We start from the raw sequence: 20,730 nt of genomic DNA, 5'->3' as shown, positions 1-20,730 counted from the left end.
CCTGGCTCCCTAGGCCTCCACTGCACCGTTCTCCAGGCCTACACTCCTGTCTCTCCTGCTCCGTGTCTACAGGCTGGAGTCCAGTTCTTGCTCCTCAACTTCCTGGTGCTTAGCTCCATGGAACAGAGCAGGGATCACACACTGTAATTTAGTTAATTCTTCCCTGGGTGGAAAGCCGCAGAATAAACCACAGCTTCATGCAATCTCTGCAGGGCAGGGGGAGAATAAATTTCATGTGCCTGGCTGCAGCAAAATGGTTAATTTCATGACAGGAATTCTAAAATCCATCATATATTTATATTGGGAAAATATCAAATTATGTGAACTGGGGAGTACACAGATCCTTGCATGAGATGAATGGGGCAAGTTGTACCTCTCAGAGCTATTGATTAAGGTTCTCTGCAGATGTAGACTAGGGTTACCAACTTTGAAATGCAAAAAACCCAGCAGCAACCTTCTCCCCCCCTCCACACACGGCAAGCCCAACCACAAGGCAACTCTGCAACTCCCCCTCTTCAACAGTCACTTATAGTATCTAGAGAGATAACATATATACATAAGATTGATAATATTTCTTTACTTAAACTGTGCCAGTGAGAACACTGCAGCATCTTTAGTTGGACACAGAAACATTTAACATTAGGTTTCAGAGTAGCAGCTGTGTTAGTTTGTATCCGCAAAAAGAACAGGAGTACTTGTGGCACCTTAGAGACTAACAAATTTATTTCAGCATAAGCTTTCGTGGGCTACATCTCTCTTCTTCGGATGCATAGAATGGAACATATATTGAGGAGATATACACATAGAGCTTTTTTTTCTCTTACTTAATTGGCCTCTCAAAGTGGTAAGACAGCTCCCACCTTTTCATGCTCTCTGTATCTTAGAGATGTTATGCAGAAATAATCAGCAAGAGTTAGACGGGGCTTGGATGTAAGAACCTTAAAATGGTTCTGAGTCAAAGATGACACCCAGGTTGCTGTCCTGGCAGGCAGTATGGTGCTGTTATCCACAAGGATAGAGAAAGGTGGCAGCGGCAGAGGAAATGGGTTGGAGGGAAAGATTAAAAGCTCTGTTTTATCCATGTTGAGCTTGAGCTGATGACTAGATATCCAAAAGGAAATGTCAGAGACCAGGTGAAATTTTAGTTTGCACAGGAGACAGTAGAGGGGGAGATCTGTAAGTCATCCACAAAGAGAGAGCGGTTGAATTTACCGGTATGTTTGCGGATGAGATTACCCAGAGATAAGGTGTAGAGGGACAAGAGAAGGGAACCAAAGACAGAGCCCCCTTGAATTCCCACAAAACATTGGAAGATCCTCCAAAGGACATGCTGAAATAGCAGTTAGAGATAGGAAAACCAAGAAACAACAGTGACATGGAAGCCAAGGGAGAACATGATTTCAAGAACACATATGATAACTTAGAAAGCAGCTGACAGGTCAAAGATGAAGATTGTTGTAATAATGGGGCCTCCAGCTTTACCTTAATAGTGAACTCAACTATGCATAACTGTTCATGAATTGTCAGAATGATGTTATATAAAACTGTTTAAGAAAAAATGTGAGGAGACAAAGACTGAATTAATTTAAACAAAGGATTTACTGATACCACTCAAGGACTGTGTTAAAAATTATGACTGGTAAATAAGGACAGAAAAATCAATAGACCAAAATACATGTTCTGGAAATTATGCTTTTTGGTGGGCAAAATAACAAGAGGATGAGTTATTCCACCCACTGCTTTTTAGAGCCCTTAGAAAACATTTTGTGTGAGAAAAACAACTTTTTACCATCACTTCAGTAAGAGTTGTTGCTGTGACACTAGTCCCTGATATCGCAATGGGGATGTTTGACCATCACTGCTATGCCAGAGAGAAGCCCAGCTTGACATGCGAGATCCTCCTCTGTCTTCTCCTCTTATCCCAACCCCAGATGTTCCTTTCCATCCCCTGCAATCTTCCTCCTGTTCTTTCTCTGCTTTTAACCTGATCCTGAAATCAACTGTACTGCACGGCACCAGCACAGCAAGCTGAGAATGCCCATCCAGCTCTGCTCAGCTTGAGAAGGACCAGTAAAGGAGAGGGACCTGCCCCAATCAAACAGACGTTGTCCCAGAGGTGAGCTAGTATCCAAAGCAACAGCTTTGTGGCCAACCCAAAGCATATTTATCATTGCCCAGCCTCTCTCTATCCTTAGAACATCAACAAAAACTGTATTTCCCTCATCTTTCTTCTCTCCCTTCTCTGTTAAAAGGAGACACCTCTTGTTTGGAGCATCCACGTAGCTAAATAAAACATTGAAGTATATTTTTTAGTCCAGGCAAAGGAAATAATAAAGCCTGGGTGATGACACAAAGAAATGTAGAAATGACCAAATTAGAAAAAGGTTTATTTGCATGTCTCATAGCCCCACTGCTACTGGAAGGAAACACTGATAGACAATTACAAACCTTGGTAAAGACAGCTCCCTATGCTCAGGCTCTCTTTTAATCAAGCTGTTTTCTCTAATTTATAGTGATTTTTTATTTTTTTAAGCAAAGCAAATACGTTTAATCAGTTCACTTTATAGGATAAAGCAATAATATAACTGAGAGTTCAGACTGATTGTGGAACTTTCATTTTCTTGGACTTCTGTTTTGGTGTTTTGGGAGCTTTCTTGGCTGATTTTACAAGCTTGCCCCCATGAGGTGTGTCAAAGGATTTTGCTGCTGGTTTTCTGGGAGTCTTTTTCAGCTCCTTCTCCTTTACTACTTCCTTTGAGATCCTGGGCTTCTTGGGCTGTTTCTGTGGAGCTGGTGTTGGCAAATCTTCCTCATTTTCAGCCAATTTCAGTTTTGTTTTTGGAGTCTCCGGAGCCAACGATGCCATCTTTCTCTTACCAAGTGGTGTCTCAGGTTTTCTGCTCGTGTTTACATCTTTTCCTGGAGTCTGATTTGGTTCAGTTTTCTGTATTTAAGACATGGGGAAAAAACTGTCATCTTACAACAAAGGACACATCATAATTGTTTCGCAAGACAAGATTGATAAAAACATTAGCGCTAAAGATCAGTGCCATCCACTAAATAGAATATTCTCTGCCCTAACTCAGTTGGTCACATTTCAGGTAGGCTGTGCAAGGGTTAATATAAACCAACTCAACCATAAAAGGGTCCAAGAAAAAATATTTTGACTGATACTGTACAGAAAAAGAACAGACTTAAGGAGAACATACTAGTAGTTGAAAGGTGCTTAAAATAAAAAATCCAAGATGACTATTTTTCATTTTAGAACAACTTTGTAACTTATGTTCATTCATTTTCTCTCCATTGGATATTTAACACAGACTTGCTGGAAATGTCTGCAAACTGAGCATGATTAGAGATGTGAATACCAATATCCTCCAAAGTCAACTTGATAGTTTTGGAGAAATTTTAATTACCGCATATACTCGTTCATTAGCCTGTTCGTTTATAAGCCGACCCCCCAAAATGGATAGGTAAAAATATCAAAAACTATATGACCCTTTCATAAGCTGACCCTCTACTTCAAGGGTTGGAAAACTTTGGCTCCCGGCCCGTCACAGTAAGCCGCTGGCAGGTCAGGATGTTTTGTTTACTTGGAGCGTCTGCAGGCATGGAGCCCCTCAGCTCCCTGTGGCCGTAGTTCCCCGTTCCCAGCCAATGGGAGCTGCGGGAAGTTTCCGCAGCTCCCATTGGCTGGGAATGGCAAACCACAGCCACGGGGAGCTGAGGGGCTCCATGCCTGCAGACACTCCAAGTAAACAAAACTACAATGCATTAGATCAGGAATTTGCAACCTTTGGCACGCGGCCTGCCAGGATAAGCACCCTGGTGGGCTGGGCCGGTTTATTTACCTGCCATGTCCACAGGTTCAGCCAATTGCGGAAAGCAGTGCGGGCCGAGGGATGTGCTAGCCATTGCTTCCTGCTGCCCTCATTGGCCTGGAGTGGCGAACCACGGCCAGTGGGAGCCGCAATCCGCTGAACCTGCGGATGCGGCAGGTAAACAAACCGGCCTGGCCCGCAGGGTGCTTACCCTGGTGGGCCGCGTGCCAAAGGTTACCGATCCCTGTATTAGATATTCAATTCAATGATTCCACAGAGTTTAAAATAATCAAATTTTGGTGCAGACCTGTTTATAAGCCAACCCCCGCTCTTTGATGCGTCACTTTTTTACCAAAAATATTCGGCTTATGAACAAGTATATATGGTATATGATCCTGAGTATTTCCATTCCCAGTAATGTCTTGATCAGTATGAACAGTGCATCAAGGCTTTCAATTTTTAATAGCCTTTGGCTCTCCTATTTTGTTGCTATCAGAAGTGTAAATTATATGTATTAGTCCACAAAAGATTTGACATTACTTCTCCCCTAAATAGTGACCTCCACTCAGGCAAAAGGAGGCACATTTAAAGAGATTTATTTGATTCAGAACTCGCTTCAAAGCTGTTTTATCTCAAAAGTCAGAGTAAGGGAATGAATTGCTACCACACAGCTATGATTATCTATGGCAACAGTCCATTACCAACATACTGATGTCAAACAGTTTGATGAAATGGTACATAAGACACACATATAGGCAGAATATCCATTTACAGAGTGCATAGTTTTCATCTTTCCAAATAACAGACATGTGGAAAATGCGTTGACTAATCTAATTAAGATTTTGTACATCTGGAATGCAAACAGTAGATAAAATTTCACTCCAGAAGCCATTGTTTTATTTAAAAGAGAACCTATTATTTGTGCTAGTCAGAAGTAATATTGTTTAAAAAAAATAGCTTCCTCTGTCCAGAAGAGGCTTGTAAAAAATCCCAAGAGAAAAGACTCCCTTGCTCTTGTGATGTCCCCAGGAATACATGTTGCACTCCAAGTGTATTAAAACACACTGCCCTGCAAGCATTAGGTTAGACATACCAATGATTTAACTTGCTCCCTGTTTCCATTAGCCTGTCTCAAGCCTTTCCTTTCTAAAGGTATATTTCATCCACATTCAAAATCTTCATTCAGTTAAAGCTAAAAACTCTAGATTTCACAAACTTGTTGTTAAAGAGAATTACCTCCTGCCCAGCTATACTGGCTTCTGTTTGAATAGGAACAAGTTGCGGAATTTCTCCATCATCCTCATCTGGTTCTGTGACTGCCAAGGTTTCTGCTTTTCTCTTCTGTTCCATCTCAAGGTCTTTAGTAGTAGCATTATTCTTCATCATCTTTTCATCTGTCACTTTGGCTTTAGTTGAAGTCTGTTTTGTGACTGCCTTCTGTTTCCTTTTTTTCCCTTTCTTTTTCTTATAGAAAGAATCAAAACATTTTCAATTACACATCATCCCTCCACCCCAGTCGGACACATTATTACAAATATACTGATCTATTTTACTACAAAGGCAAGAATGAATAGTCCACTATTGTAGAACTTCTGAAACTGAAGATCTTGAAAGAGTGTTAACTTCTAAACCAACACTAATTACAATTCTTCCGTAACAGCAATTTTATAAGCAATGTTACCATGCATCTTGCAGTTCAGATTTGGCAACAGACAAGGAGGAAACAATGCTGAGTTTTACTTTTAGAGAACTTACTAAAGGTATAGTAATCCTGTATGAATGACATACATAGACTAATATATATTGTATTAATATCGATAAATTACAGGGTTTAGTGGATTCTTATATATTTACATTTTTAAAAATTCTTCCTCTTCCCTGTATAGAAGTTATGCTGACATCAAAATGACAACTTCACAAAGTGTAGAGCTGTGAGCAATTCAGCAAAAATCAACTATTTCAAGTACAGGGAAATCAATTGCAGAATTCAATGCAAAGAAATAGCTGACATTCTTCAAGTGGATTAAATTGATGAAACAACATCCAAAGAAGACAAAAAAATTAAAATAACCCAAACTTTTTAGAGTTTATTACCGAAACAATATTGAAGTCATAGTTCAGCTGATAGTAATCGATGCATCCTCCTGAGCTGTGCATTAATTTAATTAATACGATTAAGTATTTGCTTTCATTTTTTGTATTTTCCTTATGAAAATTACTGAAGCCGTATAACCTGGCTGGTCCACGAAGAAGACCAGATCTCAAGGTAGAAACAAGGGTATAGAAAAGTGAGGGAATCCCATCCTCTACCAGTTTAAGGGAGAAGACTAGCAACACTATATGATTACGTTTTCCATTTGCCACTACTTCAAGTAGAAACAGTGGTTTCTTATTACCATGTACTGTTGGAAAAGCATGCAGTCATGCTAACAAGTGCTGAGTGAGAACAGTTCAACATCACTTATGTGTTCTGCTGTCTGTGTATTGCACCTAGATGTCTGGCAAATATCCCCAATGCCAATATGTTAAACTTACATGACAAACACGTTATTCCATAAAGATAACAAATAACCAGTTATAGCACCACCTTGTGGAAAGTTATTCTGCAAAGTTAGTAGGAAGTTTTTACCTGTACTCCCTTTTGATTGAGAGATGGCGGCTTGTCAAGCTCATCTAAATTGGAGATATATGAATTGAAGATTGGGAGAGCAACAGATTTGAGTGTTTTCAGGTGAAGAACTTTAATATTTTTCCAATTCTGCAATAATTAAGAAGAGTAAATATAAACAAAGAAACGCTTAAATCAAGTCCACTTCACATTCTAATTTAATCATGTCATAGTACCTTTGGCAACTTATTGGAAATCACCTCAGCGGCAACAGTAACATTTTCTAATAACTCATCAGCTTTCATTCCAGTGTGACCTACACGTGCTGTACTGAAAGAAAAGAGAGGTGTGCTGTTTATCTTACATGAAAACAGACCTCCTGACTGAACCACTTGCTTTTAGGCATATCAAGAAATTGACTATGAGTACCGTCTATTCACAATGATCCTAATTTTAAAAAAAGAATGCTGGACTTCACAGGGAAATAAGATCTATTGTAACTATTTTATACTAGCCTTTTCAGTACTTGTTTTTGGTTTGCAAGATGCTATTAAATCTTTAAAGAATACCTATATTTGTAGCAGGAACTAATCATGCGTAAAGAAGTTACAGAAGTCTTTTAATAAAAAATAAACAAGGGGGGGGGAATCTTAAGAAAAAGATACTTCAATTGGTAAAAACAAGGAGTTGTCTCTCAAAGGTCATAAGGGTAACGTTTTCAAGTGGAACCTATGTTCGAGAGTCCATTAGGAGCTTTTGAAAATTTTATCCATAAATCTTCAAACTACCTATGTACATCATTAGAATAGCTAACAAGTGTTATTCCCATCATAAAATAAAGATTTAAAATACAGAAAAGAGAATTGTGTATTAATATGGCAGTTATCTCTGATTTACAGAAACAAGCCCTTCTCATACAATGGAGTGTCCTGGTAAACTGATTTGTTATTAATGGTAGTAAATAACCCTATGCAATCTATTAGGTCACATAAAAATGTAGCAGGATGGGAGATTAACACTAATGTTTAATGCATTTTGATGATTAGGGCTATGATGTCTTCTTTTTTTTTTTTTTAAAGTTACAGTCAAGAGGTCAAAAAGAAAACTCCTCAAAGTTTCTATTAAAAAACAAACAAACCCCAGTCTCTCTGTACAAACCAAAGTCCACTGCAAGTACTGTGGATTTTGGTGAACCCTTACCTCACTTTATTCAAAGCCCTACTGGAGGGAAAGTAAATAAATTAATTTAGTATTGCATTCTGACCCTACTATTGAGCACAATACTGTCCTTCAAGTGAAGCACAAGCCAAAAATCAATACTTACTAACAACACCCTTTGTTGGTAACTGGAAGTATAGTTCCCTGAATATGTTTGTTTAGTTCCTTAGCTAGATTCTTGGCTTTCAGGTTTACAGATAAAGGTGCCCTAAACACAAAACAGGAAAAGAAAAACAAAATTCACTAAGAACAGTTCAGCTTCCCAGGACAGTATGGTAAAAACATGTATTAGCTACAGACTTACTTTTTGCTTTGATAAAAGTGTTTCCCTATATGTGAGGGCAAAAGCCTTCTAATTCGGTCATCGGCCAGGAAGAGGTCAAATCTGTTCAGGAGACGACGTTTTGCTTCAAATGGTTTGTATTCTTTTTTGAGAGTTTTATAAGAGATGATCTGTAATGTGAAAGTAATGATAGGATTAAACTCCCTTGCAAGAATGAATGGAATACTTCTATGATTATATACAACTGAGTGGCATAACTGCCAATCGATTAAGACTTCCACATTCAAATGTATTCTGTTGTCTTCTCTACTTTATTTAAAACACTGACACATTATTTATACAAAAAAGACCAACTGACGTTTAAAAAACAGGTAACAGACTTTTAAAAAAAATCAAAATAATACAAGATGTTAGATACCAATAAAAAATATATATATAACCATCAAATGGTAGCTGAAATACATATGGTCACACATAATCAATCCAAAACCACACATTTCAAAAACAAATTTTGACTGCTTTTTATTCCTATTAGGACATAGGAGCCAACACAGCTGAAAATGGGAAAACTGTGAATTGTTTCAGCTTGTGTAAACCAGTGGCTCTCAAATTTTTGTACTGGTGACCCCTTCACATAGCAAGCCTCAGTGACTTCCCCTCCCCCATAAATTAAAAACACTTTTTTATACATATAACACCATTATAAATGCTGGAGGCAAAGCGGGGTTTAGGGTGGAGGTTGACAGCTTGCGACTCCCCATGTAATTACCTCACGACCCTCTGAGGGGTTCCGACTCCCAGTTTGAGAACCACTGGTGTAAACAAACTCTGTTTAACAATTCACAGGTCAAACACTATATAATTTTGTCCAGTAAATAAACATGTTAGAGAGTACTCAATTTTCCATTTATGAAAGATTATCTTATTTAAGTCATATCACAGTTAATGTTGAAACCACACTGGCAGACACTGAAAAAAAGCTTTCTAAAAATGCTTTAAAAACTATTTTCAAATTATTGTAAACTATTGGCATGTTAAAAATGAAGCAAAAGAAGCTATTAATTAATAAGCGTGCTCTGATATATTTTGCTTGCATAATATTGAAAGCAATGACAATTTTACTCCTTTGGGTAAATTTTGAAGTTTTGAAACTTTGACAAGCTAGAAAAATTTGATTAGAAGTCCTAAGTTTTGAACCATCTGAATTAAGTTAATATTTTGCATGAGAAATCACACACCTGTTTTTCTTCTTCTGAAGTTTTAAGGAGAAAGACAAGACATTACTGTCCATATCATATTCCAATGTCTTCCTTACCTGGTTGATACTTGTGATCCCATTCTGGATCAACAGTTTCTTGTACAAGTTTTCAGTCTGTTCTGCAGATAATTCAGGTTCATCTTTTGTGAAGAGGCAAACTTCAGATGTTTCTGGTCGAATACCATGAGGAAGTGGGCTATAAAAAGAGGGCGAGAAGGGTGGAAACATTCAGAGATGGAATACGAATCTCCCTTTCCAAAGTCAGGCCTACAGAGAAGTTCAAAATCACTACAGTTATGAGTACTTCAGAAAGACTTTAGGCCCCAATCCTTCAGTGACTTAGGCCTGTTCTAGACTACAATTTTACATCTGCCTGAGAGATGTAGCTATACCAGCCTAACCCCTGGCATAGACCCAGCACTAGGTTGATGTAAGAATTCTTACATTGACCTAGCTACTGCCTGTCAGGGAAGTGTATTATTCCTCTCATTGGCGCAGATGGTGTCTACACTGAAGCACTGCAGCTGTAGCATTTTAAGTGTAGCCATACCCTCCCATGCTTAAGTACTGAGTAATCCCACATACCTCATTAGGACTACTTAAAAAGTGTAAAGATAAGCATATGTTGAAGTCTTTCCTGGATTGGAGCCTAGTAGATAGATCCATACAGAGATTATAGGCCTAAATCGTGTTTTATTTACGTAACTAATCTAAATGACTTCAAGCGAGTAAGGTATGAAGGATCTGATCCTTTATATATCTGACTCATATATCATGGAAACTCCCACACATGATCAGTCAGTGCTCCAAACTTTTGAGGCTACTAACAATTCTTGAAACATAATATATGTAAACATGGTGGTCTTATGGGGATACAAGCAGTGAATGTAAGTTCAGTCCACTGCATGCCAGAGCAGATGAAAAGTATTTATTATAGAATACAGAAAACCAGAGCCTTTCAGGAAAACCAGACGTGTAAGAATGCTTACATTTTGATAACTTGTTCTTGTGGTGGGATTTTCCATACTGTCACCATTAAGTATACATTCTCATTCTCATTCAAAAGCAGTTCATCTGTGTTATCTTTGGTCTTTGTGTATGCGAGCAAGGCCTGCACTGCCTTTTTAACCTGGAAGGGTAGAGAAACGGCAAGATAAATTAGCGTTAAGGCCAGGCCTGAGTTCTCCTATCAGTGTGAATCACAGTGAGTTATTGGCAGACCCGCACGCTATGGTTAGTACTGCCTGGCAGACCAGTGTGCTCTCGCCCATCACCAGAAGGGAGATTCTGCTTTACAGTTAAAACGTGTTCGGTTTGCCAGCACTGATGTTCCCCCTAGACACAGCGCAAGTCACTGCGGAATTGCTTCTCCCCCAGGGACACAATTCCGAGCCCTGTCGCCTCTCCCATCCCATGCACCGACCCCCTAACACAGCCGAAGCCGGGCGAGCGCGGACCCCCCACCCGGCTCGTCCCGAGCGCCAGGTGAGGGCTCAGGCCTGAGGCAGACGAGCCGCCCCGCCAGCAGCCGAACAAGGCTCCGGATCTCCTCGGCACGAGGCCCCGAGTCCGATCTCCGCAGCGATCCGCGCCTCCGCCACACGCGAGTCGCGCCCTGCTCGGCCGCGCAGCCGCCGGTACCTGTGGGCGATCCAGCGCCGCCATGCTCCCGAGTCCCACAGCAGCCCGACACGTGTGGGGGGGGCACGGTCCCTGCGCACGCGCAGGTGTCGCGTTGCCACGACGTCAACAGCGACCGTAAGCTCTGGGCGGGGTGTTGGTTGACTGAGTTTTCTTGCTGCGCTTTCGCTTGGCGCTCCTCGGAGAAGGGGCGGGGCGGGCGGTCCGAGGGAGGGAGCTGCGGTCTTGGGGGGGGGGGGAGGGGGAAGATCGTTCTGAGGGTGGGAGGAAGCTCGGGACACGGGCAGGGGGAGGAGATGGTGCTGAGTGGGGCGGGAGCTGCGGTACGGGGAGATCTTGCTGAGGGGCACATTGTTCTGAAGAGGTGGGGGGAAGATCGCTCTGAGGGTGGGAGGGGGTTGCCGGCAAGAGACTATCATAGATTATTAGGGTTGGAAGGGACCTCAAGAGATCTTCTAGTCCAACCACCTGCTCAAAGCAGAACTAATCCCTAAATGGCCCCCTCAAGGATTGAACTCACAGCCCTGGGTTTAGCAGGCCAATGTGCAAACCACTGAGCTATCCCTTTGGGGGGGGGGGGAAGGCAGCTATGTGGGGAGGGAGATCTGAGGAGCTGGGGGGGATTGCTTTTAGGCGGGTAGGGAGCTACGGCGGGGTGGGGTGGAAGGGGAGATTGTTCTGAGGGGAGAGTGCTAAGGTAGCTCTCTGGCGGGTGGGGGAGAGTGCTGAGGGAGGGATGGGAGCTGTGGTCACACAGGGAGATGTGAAGGTGCGGGGGAGGAGCTGAGGACACAGGGAGAGTGGGGGGTCCAAATGGGAAGGGATGGATGGTCTGCAGGGGTGGAGCTGCTGGCCTAGGAAGTGGGGGGGTGGGGGTTCTAATGGGGAGGGAGCTCCAGGCACAGGGAGAGTAGGGTCCAGGAAGGGGCGGGCTGTGGGCACAGGGAGACTGGGGATGCAAGGAAGGGAAGCCAGCTGTGGAAACAAGGAGAATGGGGGTCCAGTGGGGTGTCTGTCATAACCCTTCCTTCCTACCATAATAACAGCAAGGCAGCTCTACCAGTAGCTGTCTAGTGACAGGAGATTTCTAAATGAAAATCTAGTATGCTGCAGGGTTCAGGTGTTTTTACTTGCAGGTTTGCATGACACAGTAGTAGAAATACCAGAGCCCTCTTTGCATATGTAGACAAAGCCAGACTCACCAGAGTGTCAACATGCCCAAAACAAATACTCAGGAATAAAATGTAGCAGGCCTGACACCTAGATTCCTATTCCGGGCACTTGATTTAAACTTTGATGTGTGTATATTCAGGCATCATATCATGGGGGGCATTCTTTCTTAATTAGATCCCTTATTATTTAGGGCTCTTGATTAATCCCAGTTAACTCACGCAATTAACTCAAAAAATGAATTGCAATTAATCTCAGTTTTAATCTGACTGTTAAACAATAGAATACCAATTGAAATTTAATGAAATTTTTTGGATGTTTTTCTACACTTTCAAATATATTGATTTCAATTACAACATAGAATACCTGTACAGTGCTCACTTTATATTATTTTTATTACAAATATTTGCACTGTAAAAATTATAAAACAGTATTTTTCAATTCACCTCATACAAGTACTGAAGTGCAATCTCTTTATCATGAAAGTGCAACTTACAAAGGTAGATTTTTTTGTTATATAACTGCACTTCTTATTTACAGTGTCACCTGAAAGTGAGAAGCGGCATTTGCATGGCGCTTTTGTAGCCAGCATTGCAAGGTGTCTATGTACCAGATATGCTAAACATTCATATGCCCCTTCATGCTTTGGTTGCTGTTTCAGAGGACAGATCACGCTAATGACGCTTGTTAAAAAAAATGCATTAATTACATTTGTGACTGAACTCCTTGGGGGAGAATTGTATGTCTCCAGCTCTATTATACCTGCATTCTGCCATATATTTCATGTTCTAGTAGTCTTGGATGATGACTCAGCACATGTTCATTTTAAGAACACTCACTGCAGATTTGACAAAACGCTAAGAAGGTACCAATGTGAGATTTCTAAAGATAGCTACAGCACTCAACCCAAGGTTTAAGAATCTGAAGTGCCTTCCAAAATCTGCAAGGGACAAGGAGTGGAGCATGCTTTCAGAAGTCTTAAAAGAGCAACACTAAGATGTGGAAACTACAGAACCTGAGCCACTGAAAGAGAGACTCAAACTTCTGCTTGTGGCATTTGACTGAGATGATGAAAATGAACATGAGTTGATCCTCACTACTTTGGATTGTTATGGAGCAGAATCTGCCATCAGCATGGATGAACATCCTCAGGAATGGTGGTTGAAGTATGAAGGGACATATGAATCTTTAGCGCATCTGTCACGTAAATATCTTGTGATGGTGGCTACAATAGGGCCATGGGAACATTTCTTCTCGCTTTCAGGTGACATTATGACCAAGAAGCAGGCAGCATTATTTCCTGCAAATGTAAACAAACTTGTTCATCTGAGCGATTCACTGAACAAGAAGTAGGACTGAGTGGACTTGTAGGCTTTAAAGTTTTACGTTATTATATTTTTGAATGCAGTTATTTTTGTACATAATTCTACATTTGTAACTCCAACTTTCATGATAAAGAAATTGCATTATAGTACTTGTTTTAGGTTTATTGAAAAATACTATTTTTTTGTTTTTTACAGTGCAAATATTTGTAATAAAAATAAATATAAAATGAGCACTGTACACTTTGTATTTTGTATTATAATTGAAATCAATATATTTGAAAATTTGGAGAACATCCAAAAATATTTAAATAAATGGTATTCTATTGTTTAATAGTGCGATTAATCACAATTCATTAATTTTTTAAATAATTTGACAGCACTACTCAGTATACTTCTCCCCGTCTGCAAAGGGATACAAGGAGGACTGTTCTAGTCTATTCTAGAGGCACGGTGGTTGAAATACCTATGAATACAGTAACAGAAAATGGGTAATGTGAAGAAATACAGGGAAAATCAGGGGAATGTATCCAGGAGAAACAGAATACCAGGCCTAAGAATACAGTAATAGGGTGACAGGGCTAGCGCTATATGGATTTGACCTTTGGAAACCGATGGAGAGAAACAAATGTAACAAATCTGTATGTTGGGGGATGGAGGTTTGCCCAGCCCTAGGTAACACTGACAAAGGTTGGCATGGGTGGGTTTTTTTTAAAGGGTTATTGCTGTCCAGTATTACATGTCAATTAATTAGGGTGTGTGGGAGGTGAGAGGGGATGTCACGTGGGGGGTTTCTGAACAACATGGTCTGTAAGTTCAGGCAAGACTCAAAATGCATTTCTGCTCTAACCCTCTCACTCTTCAGCTGCAGGGCTTGTAGCAGGTACAGAAACAAAGGCAGCAGGGAGGTCATGCTTGAATATATGGAGTTGGCAGTTCTGTTCATTTCCCCCCTTTATTTTATTCTCTCTGCCTTTCAGTCTTGCTCTCACTCCCTTCTGTGAGATCTCCTCCCCCAGTTTGTTGTTCTGTTGATGTGCCAGTACCAATAGAATACAAGGATTAAAATACTCTGGTCTCTGACACACTCCATGCAGCCATTTCAGATAGCTGGCTCTCTGACATCTACTGCAGGAGTAGGCAAACTATGGCTTGCGGGCCGGATTCAGCCCTTTTAAGCCCTTTTAAGCCGGCTTGCAAGCTCCCGGTGGGGAGCGAGGTCTGGGGCTTGCCCTGCTGCGGCGCTCCAGCCGGGGCGCTGGGGTGGCCCTACTCTGGTGCTCCGACTGGGGCGCTGGGTCGGGGGCCACGCCACGAGGCTCGGCCCTGCTCCTGTGCTCCTGACGGGGTGCTGGGTCGGGGGGCTGCAATACAGCCCCACTCTGGCGCTGCACCATGCAGCTCGGCCCCACTCCGACCGGGGCGCTGGGTTGGGGGCCCCACCACACGGCTTGGCCCTGCTCTGGCTGGGGCGCTGGGTTGGGGGCTGTACCACATGACTCGGCCCCGCTTTGGCGCTCCAGCTGGGTCGCAGGCCGCACCATGTGGCTCAGCCCTGCTCCGGCACTCCAGCCAGGGCACAGGGTCAGGGGCCACTCCACTCAGCTCCCGGAGGCTGTGGCGTGGCCCCGCTCTGGCTCCTAAGCGCTCCAATGGGAGCTGCAGAGGTGATGCCTGCCGATGGGACAGTGTGCAGAGCCGCCTGGCTGCGCCTCTGCATAGGAGCCAGAGAAGGGACATGCCACTGCTTCCGGGAGCCACTTGAGGTAAGCGGCGCTCAGAGCCTGCACCCCTGAGCCTCTCCCCATACCCCAACCCCCTGTCCCAGCCCTGATCCCCGTCCTGCTCTACAAATCCCTCAATCTCAGCCCAGAGCACCCTCCTGCACCCAAAACCTCTCAGCCCCACCCCAGAGTCTGCATCTCCAGCCGGAACCTGCACCCCTTCCCGCACTCCTGCCCTGATCCCCCTCCCATACTCCAAACCCCTCGGTCCCAGCCCAGAGCACCCTCCTACACTCCAAACTCATCCCCAGCCCCACCCCAGAGCCCGCATCCCCAGCCAGAGGCCACACCCCAACCCCAATTTTGTGAGCATTCATGGCCCGCCATACAGTTTCTATTCCCTGATGTGGCCCTCAGGCCCAAAAGTTTCCCACCCCCATCTACTGGGTAACAAAGTGGAGTAGTTAGTGATTTCAAATTTTCCTCTGCCCTAGATAAGAGATTGGAGTAGACTAGCAAGGCAGCTGCTTCAAAGTTGCTGAGATCTATATATGTTACTACATGACATGTGTATATATGTTGCTAGCAGTGTGGTAGGACAGCTTGTAGATGGTGTGGCCTAAACAACATAGCTAGAATGTGGAAAAATTGGAGAGAGTCCAGTGGAGGGCAACAAAAATGATTAGGGGGCTGGAGCACATGATTTATGAGGAGAGGCTGAGGGAACTGGGATTATTTAGTTTGCAGAAGAGAAGAATGAGGCGGGATTTGATAGCTGCTTTCAACTACCTGAACGGGGGTTCCAAAGAGGATGGATCTAGACTGTTCTCAGTAGTACCGATGATAGAACAAGGATCAATGGTCTCAAGTTGCAGTGGGGGAGGTTTAGGCTGGATATTAGGAAAAACTTTTTCACTAGGAGGGTGGTGAAGCACTGGAATGGGTTACCTAGGGAGGTGATGGAATCTCCTTCCTTAGAGGTTTTTAAGGTCAGGCTTGACAAAGCCCTGGCTGGGATGATTTAGTTGGGATTGGTCCTGCATTGAGCAGGGGGTTGGACTAGATGACCTGCTGAGGTCTCTTCCAACCCTGTTATTCTATGATTCTAAGTTTCTTCTACCTGTTGGAGCATCTCTGGCAAAGCAGGAGTGGGACAAGGAAACTTATGCTGAAATCAGAGAAAGCTTTTGAGCTTGCAGATAGAGAGCAGTGTCACAGCACAGAGTGCTGGTCCCAAAAGCACATTGCTGTGATGCATTAGGATGTGGAGAGTGAATTGATGGTCACAAAATCTAAAGTCCTGTCCTCAGATCAGTAGAGGCTCTGCAAAGTTAAAATGGTAGCAAAACAGGTGACAGCAAAGAACGTGTGTGTTTTAGGGATCTTCAGAGAGAAGGAAGATACAGAGACCTCAAGTTTTATAGTTTTATTTGTGTATTGGAGGGGTGGAGGGGAAGCTCCAGCCAGGCCAACAGGGCTGCACATGGGGGTAAATTACATGCCTTCCCGAGCCTTGCAGTTTGAGGGGGGCTACACCCATCATGTCCTCCCCAAACTATGCCCCTTCTTAAGACTCCTGTTTGAGATACTGGACATACATGAAGACAGGAGGATAGAGGAAGGATAATCATGGAAATTATGACAATTGAGGCCTGATCTAACTTACAAATTAAATCAATCTAGGTAAGTCACTCAGGGCTGTAAAAAATTTCCTCGACCTAGCTACTGCTTCTCAGGGAGGTGGAATAACTACAACAGAAAACCCCCTTCCATCGATATAAGTGGTGTCTGTGCAACAGTAGCACAGCTGAAGTATCTGTAGCATAGACATGGCCTGAGTCAGTCTCCTCAGTGGAAGGATTGTCTATGATTGTGGTTGTCAAATGAAAACTGCTCTTCTGAGTCAATCTGTGGGTAGTACATACCAAAACTAAAAGCTTAGCTTTTCTGTAGTTCTAAGTCAGCAAACCAGCTGTTGGAAACTCCCTAAGGATTCCAATTTTTTTTTTAGAAGTGTTTTTATTTCCCCAGACTAGGTTACTTTTTCACTGGAGGCAAATTTCTGAAATCCATATTCTATCAGGACCATATGTACTACTTGCCTTAAATTGTAGAAGGAAAATATGCAGAAATTTGTAAGAAAAACATTTTGAGGAGGAATTTGCAAGGAACCTATTATTGGAGACATTGGAAAATTTTGCTGTTGTTCTAAGAGTTCATTCATTAGTTATATATTTTCTGTGTAATCTTAGACTACACTCCTTCTCTCCCCAAGAATAGGGATCTGATAAATGCAAATAATAATTGAGTTAGAGATAAAAAGATTATGGATGTTTACACTCCTAGTGTAAAAATAAAAAAAAAATTCTTTAAACACAAGGGAAGATGTCAAACTTTAGTATTAGAACCCTACCAAATTCACGGATGTGAAAAATGCATCACAGACCGTGAAATCTGATCTTCTGCATGAAATCTGGCTGTTGTAGGGGAGACCAGATTTCAGAGCTGAAGGGCTGTAGAGTGAAAGCTGCTGGCTGGGGACCCAGCTCAGTGGCAGGGTATGGTAATGCTACACCCTTATTTCTGTGCTGCTGCTCCTGGAGGCAGCACTGCCTTCTGAGCTGGGTGCCCAGCCAGCAGCTGCCTTCTGGCTGCCCAGCTCTGAAGGCAACAGTACAGCAGTAAGGGTGGCAATATCACAACCCCCGTACACTAACCTTGTGACTCACTTCTGGGTCCGTACCCCCAGGGTTACAACACCATGAAATTTACTATTTAAATATCTGAAACTGTGAAATTTAGTTTTTAAAATCCCATGATCGTGAAATTGACCAAAATGGACCATGAATTTGGTAGGGTCCTTTTTATGATGATCCAAGTTACAAATAATTTTTGAAGTCATTTATAAGTACACCTCTACCCTGATACAACGTGACCTTATATAACACGGGTTCGCATACGTGGTAAAGCAACACTCGGGGAGAGAGGGGGGCTGTGCGCTCTGGAGGATCAGCACGTCAGCGTGACTGGCTCTAACATGCTGCTTTGAGCGGCATGTTAAGGGTGCTGGGCCAGAGCTGAGGGGCTGGATAAGGGGCGGAGGGTCTCAGGGGGCGGTTGGGGATGGATGTGTTGGATGGTTCGGAGGTTCTGGGGGCAGGGTGGTCAGGGGCGTTGGATAGGGCATGGGAGTCCCAGAGGGACCTGTCAGGGCGGGGGTGTGGATAGGGGTTGAGGAAGTCAGAGGACAAGGAACAGGGGGGCTTGGCTAGGGGGTGGTGTCTTGGTAGGGGTGGGAAGTCTCTGGAGAGGGTTGTCAGGGGACAAGGAGCAGGGGGTGTTGGATGGGTCGGGGATTCTGAGGGGTGAGTCAGGGGGCAGGAAATAGGTAGGGGTCAGATAGGGGGTGGGGCCAGGCTGTTTGGGGAGGCACAGCCTTCCCTACCTGGCCCGCCATACAATTTTGAACCCCAATGTGACCCTCGGGCCAAAAAATTTGCCCACCCATGCATAAGGAAACAAGTGGAGAAATTGAAGAAGGATCTCGATTTTACATGTTCGGGCGAAGACGCTTCTGCACATCAAGGTAACGAATTTAATGCTAGCAGTGGATGGCTTAATCATTTTAAAAAAGCCAGTATTTCTACATATGAGGAGGGGAAAAAAATCTGATTGCTCATTTTATTGTTACCAAAGCCATTAATAGAAGTGACCTGCAATGGAAAAAATGGTTCCAGTTAGTGCCTTTCTTCTTGACATATAAAGACTTGAAAAGGTTTTCAAAACTTAAATTGCAGCAAGGGTAGTTTAGGTTTGACATTAGAAAAAACTTTCTAACTATCAGAGTGGTTAAGCACTGGAATAAATTGCCTAGGGATGTGGTGGAATCTCTATTATTGGAGATTTTTAAGAGCAGGTTGGACAAACAGCTGTCAGGGATGGTCTAGAACAGGGGTAGGCAACCTATGGCACACGTGCCAAAGATGGCACGCAAGCTGATTTTCAGTGGCACTCACACTGCCTGGCTCCTGGCCACTAGTCTGGGGGGCTCTGCATTTTAATTTTAAATGAAGCTGCTTAAACATTTTAAAAACCTTCTTTACTTTACATACAACAATAGTTTAGTTATATATTACAGACCTATACAAAGAGACCTAAAAACATTAAAATGTATTACTGGCACGCGAAACCTAGAGTGAATAAATGAAGATTCGGCACATGGCTTCTGAAAGGTTGCTGACCCCTGGTCTAGAACTAGGTAATACTTAGTCCTGCCTTGTGTGCAGGGGACTTGACTAAATGACCTATGAGTCTATGAAAACAGTAGTGCTTTAGTTTATCTTGGAAATTGTAGGATTAAAGCCCGTTCTTCTCTTATTTTTGCTAGAAGTCGTGGCGGAGGACCTAGAGAAGTGGATTGTGCATTCATCTCTTAATTAAAGGGACATATGTGGTTAATTTTTAACTAGGACACCTGTTCTTCCACTTTAGGTGGTTTAGTTTTTTGTTTTGTTTTTACAGTGGTCTCTGTTCACATTACATACTGCTGAGTTGTTTCCTCTTATACAATTCAGCATCTTGACCTGTCTCTGACGCTCCCTAGGTATCTTTGTCAAACTTCACCTGGTATAAAACTTCTCACCTTTCCTTCCAAACCCTCTCCCATTTCGCTTGCTGTTAATGCCATCATCTTCCTTGTCACACAACATGGGTGTCATATAACACTCCATTCTTATTACCCTACACACCCATGACCTGGCCAAATCCTTCTGGCCAAATCCTACTTCCTCCACAGCATTTTCAAAGTCCTATTCTTGTTTAAGCTTTCATTTCCTTCCACCTTTTCCTCTCCTCTATAGTCACTTGTTACTTCCCATCTTGAAATCAGTGTGTAACCTTGTTAGACAGCAACTGACTCTTACAACATATTTATACAGTGCCTACTACACTGTATAAAACCCTCCAATATCTGAGGACATATATAGACCTCTCCTAAAGACTATATTTCTCATGATGATGATGATATTTAATGAGTTGGTGGCAGAGATTATTCATTAAGCAATTTTCACTGGGCATCTTGTGCCACTGAAAAATCTGTAGCCTCAAGCCATACCACCAGCAAAGATCCTTGTGGAATAAACTTCATAAAGCATCTAGTTTTCCAAAGAACTATCCCCAGTGGATGGCTAGTGCCACTATAGTTAACAATTAGCATAAGTATGCATCAGGAAACTGGTACCAGCAAATGTAAAGCAGTTTCTGCCTATCTGCAGATATGACCAAAAAAAGCCATATTCCCAGTTAGGTGGATGATTAGCACGCCCAGGACCCTATTTTATGTGGTGTTTGTTTCCTCTTATAACTAGCAGGAAAGAATGCACTGTCATTTTTCATGTTACAGAATAATCAGGACTCTGCTACTCCACATAAAGATTTTTTGCATTTAATCATTACATATATTATCAAGGTTTTCAGTTCAGTAACAAAAGATCTTAATTATGTAAAGTCAGTATAATATATTTATCCGTTGATAAGTTAAGCCATTTCCTTACACTCAGTTCAACTCTTCATGTCTTAGTTCACATTATTTTTTCCTCTTATGGCTGGATAAATCCTTTATTTCTTTCATCTTCAAAGTAGTTTGCCATGTGTTTTGACAGAAGGAAATAAGGATTCAAAATGACA

At 42.6% G+C, this 20,730-nt stretch overlaps 1 protein-coding gene across 1 annotated transcript; it reads right to left on the bottom strand.

Moving 5' to 3' along the window:
- Positions 1-1,580: 1,580 nt before the first annotated feature.
- Positions 1,581-10,970, bottom strand: RSL1D1 (ribosomal L1 domain containing 1). Its single transcript, XM_044981062.1, has 9 exons — positions 10,830-10,970; positions 10,178-10,317; positions 9,246-9,384; positions 7,952-8,100; positions 7,754-7,855; positions 6,666-6,759; positions 6,451-6,579; positions 5,058-5,285; positions 1,581-2,944 (listed from the first exon to the last, which is right to left on the bottom strand). Exons 1-9 carry the CDS (start codon positions 10,851-10,853, stop codon positions 2,594-2,596), a joined length of 1,356 nt encoding a protein of 451 aa, XP_044836997.1. The 5' UTR covers positions 10,854-10,970; the 3' UTR covers positions 1,581-2,593.
- Positions 10,971-20,730: the final 9,760 nt, after the last annotated feature.

The sequence above is a fragment of the Mauremys mutica genome, chromosome 11 (genome assembly GCF_020497125.1).
Source record: "Mauremys mutica isolate MM-2020 ecotype Southern chromosome 11, ASM2049712v1, whole genome shotgun sequence".
NCBI lineage: Eukaryota > Metazoa > Chordata > Testudines > Geoemydidae > Mauremys > Mauremys mutica.
This window is presented reverse-complemented; position numbering and strand designations above follow the sequence as displayed.